This window comes from Labrus bergylta, chromosome 13 (genome assembly GCF_963930695.1).
Source record: "Labrus bergylta chromosome 13, fLabBer1.1, whole genome shotgun sequence".
In the NCBI taxonomy this organism is placed as follows: Eukaryota; Metazoa; Chordata; class Actinopteri; order Labriformes; family Labridae; genus Labrus; species Labrus bergylta.
In genome coordinates, this window is record NC_089207.1 from 9,181,805 (window position 1) to 9,193,348 (window position 11,544).

The following is an 11,544-nucleotide window of genomic DNA, read 5'->3' on the forward strand; positions in this document are numbered from 1 at the left end:
TACGTTGTGCTATCTTCTTCTTTTTTTGCCAACGTGTCACATAATTAAAAAAAAGTCATAACTCAAATGTTCTTTGTAATAAAAGCTGTACAGACACACTGCTCTTTTGAAGGTTGAAGCAATAGGATGATGACTGGGCCTCTTTAGTCATGGGAAATGTATGTGTATATGTTGATGAGTAAAAAGTACCTCTTTTATCTCTACAATTATTCACTATCTTTACATTAAAGAAAACATATGAAGAGAAGATGAGTGCTTGATGGGAAAACATACCGGCTACCTTGTGTTGACAATTAACACAAAAACATCAGTAACTGAAAAGCACAGACTCACAATCATCACGGGGAAACTGCTAAAGAGTCAACACAGCTTAAGACCGACCAATAAAAATCAACAGAAACATCCAAACAAACAGCAGCAAACACAAAAGAAAAAACAGATAGAAAACCATGCAGACAAGAAAAAAAATGTTTATTGAACTTAAGTAGGAATGTAATCAAACTGTGGTCTGTAATGAATGAAGACAAAAAAAGAAACTACAAACACAAAGTAGGTGCTAAACCTACAGACAACCTCGTCTCAGTCCTGGTCCAGTCATGTTTCTTTCTACATTAAATTAAACCAAAGCTGCTGGTTAAAAAAAAAAAAAGAGGAGGCATGAAAAGGTGACAGATCTATCAGGAGTTCTCTATGAGGATGTTTTAATCAGAGGTTATGCTATCAGTGCATGGTTCAATTCTGTTCACTGCTCAGACAGCGGCTCTTTACAGGTTCAGCCTCTCTGACTACACTAAGAAAGTTTGTTCATAAATAAAAACAACAACGACATAAAATAACACCCGTTTGTTCTTGAACCCGGACAACAGTTTTTGAGAAAAAAAAGAAAGAAAAAAAAGTTGCTTGATAATTGGATCTTCTGCTAGGTTCAGTTCTGGCAGTTTGAGAACTGGCTGAGATTTAAGCAGATGTGTTTTTTTTTTCTTCTCGATCCTCTTCTGTTGTTTGTTTTGGTTTTTCTTTTCCCTCCATCAGATCCGTCTCGAAGCCGATTTGCTCACTCCACTTTGCTGTAGTCGTCTACGTGGCCCAGCACCTTCTTCCTCTGCCGTATCATGTGGAAGTAAAGCTGGGGGAACACTGGGAGGGGGGCAGGGGGGCAGAGGGGGATCAGGGTGCTGTGTTGCTGGACACGGTTTACCTTTTTATCACGCTCAGTGGCAATTTTACAAAGTACACCTGTACAATCTAACACAATCCAACACAACAGCTTTGAACAAAAATCTCTCTGTCTTTTGACACCTTTGTGTTAAATCACTCCAGGTTAGACTCTGACCGGGGACTCCTTTACCGGAAGTTTCCCCCTCTATCTACTGTCCTCTCAAATCAAGACATAAAAGCCCCAAAAATCTATCTTAAAGAAAACTACCAAAATGTGGGTTCCAAGGATCTCTATTTTTGTTGCCGTGGTATTGAAACAGATATCAATAAAGTTTGATTTTTACTATTATCATATCGAAGGTAAGATCACATTTCTAATTTAAAAAAAAAAACCAGATAGATATTTGGGCTTTTTATGCCTTTATTTAGAGACAGGCAGTGGATAGAGTCAGAAACCTGGAAAGAGAGAGAATTGGGAACATGTATGAAAGGAGCCACAGGTTGGATTTGAACCCGGGCCTCCCGTTCTCGAGGACTGCGGCCTCTGTACATGGGGCACATGCACTAACTACTAGGCTACCAGCTTCTTTTTAATGTTTTTTTTTTTCCAGGAGCAAAAATAGGTTTAAAAATGTATTATATTACATCAATTAATAAACTTACAATCTACAGTTTGTACGTTGTGTTTCATTTTCAAAGCATGTCTAAGGTCACGGTCACACTGGCCATCCGTACCGTGCCCAAGCATGCTTCAACGATAAAGTCCAGTTCGTTTGGCCAGTGTGACCGCGCCCTAAACTAGATTGTGAAATAAATTCACCTAAAAAATGCCAAAACCCCACCACAAGAGGGCGTTAGGGAGAGCAGTGCAGTAGCACACTGTTGCAGCAAACTGTACCAAACTACCTTTCTATACCTTTTGTGTGACATGCTACGTCGCATTAGCTCGTGCAAGTCTTGACTTGTGTATAAGTGCACAGGCAGAGATTGCTGTCAGGATGTGAAGAGATTTCATCAAATGCAACAAAATGACAAATCACTGGCCTTAAAGTGCAGGACAGTGAGTTGTTACAACAATAAACAATTTTGCCACCTTTTGACAGTTAAAAACCCTTTCCTGTAATCAAAGTCTGAAGCTAAATACATCATACACTGTTGAGTTGATGCATTTTTAATTTTCACTACAAAAAAAAGGAAACGTTATCATCTGCAGGGTGACTTACGGGGAATGTAGGAGATCATTGTGAGGATGAGGAAGGTGTAGTAGTCGAAGGAGAAGTTGTACTTGTTGGGTAGAGTGATGGAGTACAGGCCCGTCTTCTGCACGAACGGCAGCGCTGCATAGATGGTCAGCAGTTCCCCGGTCACCCCCATGGGATACAGCGCGAAAAAAAAGGTGTACCTGTGGCAGAGGGGTTTATGAAAGGGAAGCCCGGGGAGGGAAATAAAGAATAAACACACAATGCTTTATTGGTCAATGTTTCTGCAACATGAGAGCTTAAACAGCAAATCACTGCAGGACATAAGCATGATTTGCTTTCCCACTGTCTGCACCACAACCATCAGTGTGATTGAATGCCAGTAAACCAACGAAAAATATGTTAATATTAATGGACGAAGCCTGAGTGACGTCAGCCATCTGTTCATGCAGGGGGCTCCGGGGGCTCATCGGCAGCAGCCGCCATGCTGGAAATCCTGTCTCAGTCTAACTTTCAGTCAGCCTAACGACAGGCTGAGAGCTGAGGCGGGTTTTACACACTGTGTGTTGCTACACACTGTGTTTTTAATAACAATAACTCTTCTCACAAGTGGAAGTGTAGATACTGTGTAATTTTCTATTATTGTATTTTTTTATTTAACTGATGTAAATATGTTTGATTTTTAACTTCTATTTTTATTTTGAATAATTATATTCCTGTTTCCTGTTTTCTTGAGCTGCTGTAATGCAAACATTTCCCCCATGGGGGATCAATAAAGTTTATCTTTATCTTTTATCTTTAAGCCTCCTGACAAAACTGCTACACTTGGCCCACCTGTAAATCATGTCAGCTATGTGCCTAACTATGGATAACACATATCTTTCAAAAAATCGAAACGGATGCTTTATTAAAAAATTCACCGCCCATACAGTGTATGCCCATGATGACAATAACTAATCAGACCTATTTTGTTCTTGGTACCAGGCTGTAGATCTAGATATTTACTGGCAGAGCTGCTGAAGCATCGGGCCTTTGGTGAAAACGCTCATGATTACATATAATTATTATACTTAACTTCTTCTACAGGGTTAAAAATAAATGAAAGACAACATGTTCATTCTCTTCCTGATCCAGCACTAAACCCAGGGACTGTTTGCTCTGATCTTTCACTAAATTGCCTTCAGATGCACAATCTATTTTTCTGCCCTTCAACGTGCCACTGACATGAAAGTCGAACACCAATATAGCGGTGGTCTCATTTGCTACCTAGCAACAAAGGCTGCGGAGAGGGAGGCACTTAACAACGGTTGCCTTGGTTGAAGATGCAGATGAATCCCATCAAGAAGATTCAGAGATGTAGGATGAAGTGGAAGGTTTCAAAGGTTAGAGACATTAAAAAGACATTTGAAGACATTGACTTTGGTTTTTTGTAAGTTTGAAATAGATTTTTTCCACTGTTTTTTTGTCCTTTATAGTTGAATGACTTTAGTTTTAATTATGAATGTACAGATTATTATGACCATTATGTGATGAATCAGGGGTGGGATAGAATATTGATGCAGCAATATATAGTCCTGACTCGTGTGATCAATCATCGTATCGCTGGTTACAATTAAATATAATAATAATAATAATATATAAAATATAATTAAAAATTATATATATATAATTTTTTTAATGGCACTCTTAGCATTTTTTCTGCTAATTTGTATCACTACTCCCTGACTCCTCACGGTGGTGCTCACGAATTTAATGATAGTAACATGAACGGGAGTGAACCGACCATAGAAGAAAAAGATGGCGGCTTGAAAGAAGTCTGCAGCATAATGTTGGACAGCAGCGAGAAGAAATCAAAAGATGAAGTGTTAAAAGAGATGACACTAAAGTGTACTAATTCCCCGAAGGCTCAGGGAAGTAAAAATAGAAAAGAACTATGTGCAAAGTTTTGCAAACTGTGAGCATGGTTTCATAAAAACAGATAACACATCTGTGCACACGGATTTGTTAACTATGGGAATATATCTTCAAATATTTTTTCCTTACCTGAGCTCCGACAATTGAAATAAATGAATACATGAATCCCGCACTTAACTGTTTTCACATCTAACCAGTTACCAACACAAAGAAGTTGACTAAACAGCATTTTCATCATTTTTGGTCATCTGTAAATACTCATTTCAACAGACGAATGTTAATTATTTACTCTGTGTTTTCAACGAGTAGACACATGTGTCCTCCTCGTGTTGGTGGTCCTACCTTGCCCATTTGATGAGGTATGGCAGGTGGTTGAGCAGGCTGAAGGTGTAGAAGGAGTAGCGGATGATCTCTGTGACGGTCCAGGCTGTGACAAACAGCAGCACGCTGTCCTCGCTCTGCACCTGCAGACACACACACACACACACACACACACACACACACACACACACACACACACACACACACACACACACACACACACACACACACACACACACACACACACACACACACACACACACACACACACACACACACACACACACACACACACACACACACACACACACACACACACACACACACACACACACACACACAGGACGGTGAGAGGGAGGAGAGAGAAACAGACGGGTGTCCATCATGCTGCTGTCGTTACACTGCTGGAAACTAATCTAAACCTTTCAGCCCAGAAACATGCTTGTTTGTTTCAGATGCTCAGAGATCAGCTCACACTGCAGGCAGAGCGTCTCTATCGTCAGACATTGGGGTTAAAAACGATGCAAATAGGTTGTTATGAAAATAGCACACGTCTTATTGCAGACTCATAACCAACAACACATTTTCATCACACAAAACGAGAGCATACTGAGAAAAGTCAGTATATTACCATCAGAAGGCACATAAAAACATGAAATACAAACATTATTTACAACAAAAAACGTCAGCACATTCAATCCTGCAACCCTGCAGCAAGACCGTCAGACACTACTTACACATTTACAGCTCCCCGATCTATTCACAGGGCAAACAGCATATCAGTGGGTCACTTTTGGACATTCTTCAGTCATATTTTTTTTAGTACCAGAGTGAGATTTATTTGTGAGGTAGAAAGCTAGAAAAAAAAATAGTAAAATAAAGATCTTACCTCCCTGACGCTGTGTGTGACGGCCCAGGTGAGAAATACTCTGGACATGACCTGGAATCCAGTCAGGACTACAGAGGACGGTACGATCCCTGGGATACGAGACAAAAGATAAGCAAATAAATACACAAGCATGAAACAATACTACAATGTGTGAATTTTGCTTCTCAAGACATTTTCAGGTAAAAAAAAAAAAAACAACTACCCGACAGTTTTTTTTCTCCATTTAATTTGAGTTTAAATTGAAGTTGCAGTTTTATTTGCTCACTCCAAACATTCAATAAATTGGAGATTAATTGGTGTCTATTTCGGCGCCCCTTGTGGACAAACTGGTCATGTTTTCATTTTGCTTATCTTGTCCTGTGCATCTCTAACTAGTGTTTCATTGACTAAAAAAAAGTCATACTGCTGTACTTTGACAGTTAGAAGTGCTGTGCAGTGGAAAACTTTTAGAAGAAGTCTGTTTCTGCAGGGTGCTGTCAGTCGCCTCGTCGGAAGCCTGACGCCTAGCAGCCGTTTCAGGCATTAAGAATAACTTCATAGAAATAGTCAATCTTTATGCCGATGGTCTTTTTTGATTTTTTTAGCACATTAAGAGTCGTCAATGTTCATTTGAGTTTTTTTTTTTTTTTTACAAATTAAAAGTCTTCTCGGGAGCTTTAAATCACACAAGCCTGAAAAATGCAGCGTAAGCATTGTTCAGTTCACGCCTCCTTCATATTTACAGCCAAGAGGTGAAGTAACTTGATATGAGATCAAGGGAGAATTGTATGCTCACTGCTTAGCCATTTTATGATTTATTCGAGAAGCACCAGTTTTCTAAGTGTTTCTTTCTTTTTTTTTTCTTTTTTTTTTTAGGGCAAGCTCGTTCTTCTTGGACTTCACTTCTGTCGGACTTCATAATGGCAGACATCGCATAGAGAAATGGATGTCAAATGGGATTGAGGACTTAAACGGAGGTAATGACTTTTAGAAATAAAAAATCTAAAACACACAAAACATATTGTGACAAAAGAAAGACAAATATTGATAGTAGTGGAGTTAGTGTGAGTTTGATCCAAATGAAAAAGGGCCCAGATATCAGAGGGGACGCATTATCTTTAACTTGCCAGCAGAGAGCAACCTAGAGTGAGTGTTTGAGAGATTGCTCTGAGTGGACGGCAGCTGAAGGGGGGCGCGATTATCCTCCATTAATCCCAGATAATGAAGGAAAAAGATTATGAGCCTCGGCTAGACAGCCGGACAAGAGCTGGTGTCTCCTTTTACATGCAGAAGCCACAGGAGCCAGAAGGTTCTCTCTGCTTAAAATCACTGAAGAAATAATAAGCTTCTGTTTCTCTGTACGTATATCTACATCAGATAGAAATCTTCAGAGGCCATCTGATAAGTCATAATAGTGACTGTGTCGTGCCATTACAAGCCTCCAGAGCAGCATCAGCGCTCTGCTTTCTGAACACCAAATGCAAAACTGTGGATGATTTAATGGCCGTGTTTGGGAGCACCTTCAATAAAGAGCATCTGTTCACAGATTTTTTTAAATATTTTTTTTACTCCACAGGGGGTTCAGCGCACATTGGCACATCGCACACAGTGATACTTCTATGCTCTTTACCCTCACAGACATGAGCAGACGATAAGGCTTACACCATGTTGACCCTGGTGGTTATGTCAGTGGATGGTGTAATATGACTTTTAAACACACACAAGTCTCCCGCATGTGTTTGCTTTTCTTAATATAATCTGATTATTACGTTGACATCGGTCAAACAGTGACCTTTGCGAGACTGAAGTAAAACTGAGGCGAGGAGTGGAAATGATCAACGTAAGATGAAGAAAACTCACCGACAGCACAGTGTAGAATCTGTGAAAGGCAAACATAACAGAGAATCACTCAACCAGCTTCTGAAAGTAAAGTACATGCAGCACATGGCAGCTTCTTTTAACTCGCACAACACAGTCTCCTTATACACATTTTGTTTACAATCAAACTAAAGCGTATCCTATTTCATTATCATCATTCATGTTACATTTTTAAAAGAAACAACTTTCACAACTCTAGGATACATAAACTCAATAGTTTATCAGTTGTGTTTTGGCACTGGATCAGTTATGCATCGTGGTGCCGGCAGTGTTCAGTGAGAGCTTTAAGTTATTTTATGAATGGAAGATAAGGAGCGCTATCAGTAGCTCTGGAAAGGATCACGACACTCCTCTTCTCTCGCTGCTTAGCCTCTGCACTAACACACCAGTGTTCATGTAGGTGTGTGAAAGAACATTGTAAAAATGTGAGGGGACGACACAAATCTCTTGGAACTAGTTTGGAAATAGCAGCGGCTAAAAAAATAGCAGGGGCTCTCCTGTAAGTGTCCACTGACAGCGTTTTTTTAAATGCAAATCACTCTGTGCTACATTATCAGTGTATGCAAAGGGCTCTACAATAAAGTTGTGTTTATTTATTGTGTTTTTTGCGCTGATATGTTAAAGAGGACATGTCAAACACTTCAGAGATAACAGGTCTGTGAGGACCTTTGAATTTGAATCCTGATTTTATTGACATGTTAATGTTGAACAGCCACAGATTTATAAGATAACACCAAAATACACCATAAGTGAGTCCCTGTAGGTTATGTGCTGCTTGGGCTGTTTGTCTTGTTTTCTTGTTTTCTTTGATGAGAGAGCTCCTGATTACATTTAAGTGATAAATACTCAACTTCTCTTGAAAGTATATATACCCCCCGAACACAATTATCAGCCATTTGTAATCTCTCGTTGTGCCCGTCTCACCTCCAGCAAAGCTCCGGTTTGAAAGAACTTCAGGGGCTTCTCTATGGAGTAGTAAAGCCCATGGTAGCTTCCTCTGGCCAGGTAAGCTCTGACCAGACCCACAGCTATCACCAGCCACCTGAAAAAAAAACACAAAAACCACAGAATCCTTTCAGCAGTAGTAAACAGCAGCAGCTTGTACTGGAAGATCATACAAGCAGAAAATGTAGAAGTGTCAGTCACTGTTTTCTTTGCCGTAGCTGTAATAAGCATCTACAAGCTGAAGACATTCAGAAATGAAGATTTATGTTAAACAATATTAATCTAATAGATCAACTAGGTCAAATGAAATTCATACTTCCAGGGAAAGATGTATTGTTTTTTAAGTATAAATATTAAAAACTAGCTGATAGGTGATATTAAAACAGGTAAATGCTTTGATGCATGGTAAGAGAAGTGATGAAAACAAACAAACAATCAAAGATTTTCTATAATCATGCAAACCAATCCATTACATCAATTAGACTCGCTCCTTCAACACATAAGTCAGAGCAAATGAAAGAAGGAGTAAATTTGAGATTTTTAGCTAGACCAGCCCTGGGCCCGAGTGAAAGATTTTATTCACTCGATGCTTTCACTGAATTAAAAATGTTGCTTGCATCCATTAGGAGTCAATCTAAGTCATCGGGATGAATATCAATATCTGAGCCTGTAGGGCAGAAACTGCCTGCTTAGCTGCTCTGAATGCAGCCTCTGCATTTGAGGGAAACTGTGGATTGTACGACACCCTAACGTTTGCTCAATACAAAGCAAGCACTGTATTCATGGCCCATCAAAACTGAGACTCACACACAATGTGACCTAACTGGTTGGAACAGGGAGCACACAACACCCACCATTCAATTGTGCAACAGTCTGAAACCCAGTGCAATAAACACACACACACACAGATTTTTCAGCAAGGCAACAGAGATATAAGATATGTGTGTCTGTTCTTTATTACACATCATTAAATTGTAACAATTTAGTGTTAAATCCACTGCACACACTGCAATTTATTATGCTGTATAGTAGAGTGTATAGTAAAGTAAATAGAAGAAAAAATGTACAATATGTTATTTTTTACTGAAAAATGGATTAAAAGCACAATCTAAATGTTAGCACAAAAGGCAACCACTATCATTTCCTTCGCACACTTATTTTATTTTACTAAAGTTTATTTAGCTACATTAATTTCATATAGCCTATTTTTTTTAGAAATATGTTTGATATTTTTAAAAAAAGCTGTATTTTTATTTCTTTAGGAAATTCTGACAGGGAGGCTCTTCAGGATAATTTTATGTCTATGTTTCTACGTAGTTGACATGACCCTCACTCTTTAACATTAAAGTAACACAGGGGATCTTAACTAAAGTTGCAACTGTCTTTGATTTCTTTTTTTTTTCATTAAAACATAAATTGACACTCAAAGTATCCTTAAAATTGAAGATAGAAAAAAAAAAAAAAACAGGTCTGCAAGGTTGGATAGGTAAAACTTTTCACAACAACTAAAAGATATATTTATGATATTATTACAAATAAAAAAACCTGCATTAGGGCTGTTTTAGATTGACTTTAAAGACAATATAGTCTTCTTTTTATTTTTTATTTTTTTATCAATTACTTCGATTTTAGTCTTGACTTTTATTTGGTTACCATTACAGAGAATTTGTGAAAAGACAAACCATCTTTTTATCAGGCGTTGTTTTTTTTATTTTATTTAGATTTGTAATGTGATTTGTTTCCTTTTTTTTTTTTTTTTTTTACGTATAAGTAAAAAATCAAATTCAGTCGTTGGCCTGCAGAAATAACCAAATAAATATGAATAATAAATGACAATGCATTGAGAAAAGACGCCCTTTCTGCAGAAGAAGAAGATCATAGAGTGTAAATAGGTCTAAATGCGGACAATAAACCATCTGTCTTATTATTATTATGTCTGTATTGTATGCGACGTGGTGACCCGCCAGTCACAGTTCATGTGCACGCCGGGTGTCTGTCTGACGTTAATCTGCAGAAACAGTTGAACGTGGGGCACGCAGACTCAAATTTATGTCACTACACAGCATGCTTGCCCTGTTTCCAATTATAACTAAGTGCAATTTGCAGGTTAACAGCCCAAAAATAACACTACAACAGGGAGATCCTGCTCCCATTTCCAGTCCTCACACACTCCTACAAAGCAGCATTAGCACGAGGAGGGAACACGCTACATACCCCGCTGTCATAACAACGTTATAAATGACCAGGTAAGCCGTGGCCAGGGCACCGGGTCCCTTCTTCTTCTTCTGGACCACATCGCTGTGTCCCGTCTTGCTGGTCCCCGGAGCAGCTGCCGACATGACTGCAACCCCCAACGGTCTTTGGTCCTCGTCTGCACGGTCGGTGGCTGTCAGGTTCACCGAGTCAGGAAACGAACTGGGGCCAGACCCGGATGTCTAATCCTGTAAGCGAGAGGATTCACTCCACTTTACTCCCGGCTTCGCAATGAAATGCGCTCACTCGAATCACCAACATTAAAATTGATGCAACTTCCCTTAATAGTCGACTTTATCGTTTAAGGTTTGACGTTAATATGTTGTTCAGTACTGCTCATTCCACCCAAAGTATCCGCAAACGTTAAAAGTACTCGAAGCGCATGAACGATCTTGAACCGAGTTTGTACTCTTTGTCAATTCTTCTGATTAAGACGCTTTGTGATAGCGCCCTCTATTGTTCGTTTAGACTACATGCCAAGAGGTGCTGCTTGTCAACAGGCAACTGCTTGGGGTTGCCTAGTTATTATAAAACATTATAAAACTACAACACCAAAAAACAACGAAGAAATCAAATCAGTTAAATAAAAACAGTGCTGGTACAATTTAAAAAATATGTTTGCTTCTCACCATGTTGAAACATGAATATAATCATAAAATGTTGGAATTTGTTAGGAGAAATTAGAAATCTACCTTAAAAAGTATATTTGATTACCTTGTTGGTAACATTGTTCTAAAATTTGGAGACTGAAGAGATACAAGTCTTTGTGCAGTTGAGCCAATTCGTCTGTAATATCCACACTTTGAGACGAAAATAAACACTTAAAGTGTTTAGTAAAACAATGCGACTTAAACAAAATAACTTTGTACTAATTCACTACTCACTCCATATGCACAGAGTATGAGGAGCAAGTTTTGGTAGGCTACTCTATTATTTAATATTTCAGGGAAAGGGTATGGACAATTATCCCCTATCAAATAATACTCACAGTACAGAATAACTTTAAAA

At 38.8% G+C, this 11,544-nt stretch overlaps 1 protein-coding gene across 1 annotated transcript; it reads right to left on the bottom strand.

The window, feature by feature from the left end:
- Positions 1 to 452: 452 nt before the first annotated feature.
- Positions 453 to 10,699, bottom strand: hacd2 (3-hydroxyacyl-CoA dehydratase 2). The gene is made up of 7 exons (XM_020661373.3): positions 10,498 to 10,699; positions 8,263 to 8,380; positions 7,321 to 7,339; positions 5,482 to 5,570; positions 4,614 to 4,735; positions 2,382 to 2,560; positions 453 to 1,137 (listed from the first exon to the last, which is right to left on the bottom strand). Exons 1-7 carry the CDS (start codon positions 10,620 to 10,622, stop codon positions 1,055 to 1,057), a joined length of 735 nt encoding a protein of 244 aa, XP_020517029.1. The 5' UTR covers positions 10,623 to 10,699; the 3' UTR covers positions 453 to 1,054.
- Between the last annotated feature and the right edge of the window lie 845 nt (positions 10,700 to 11,544).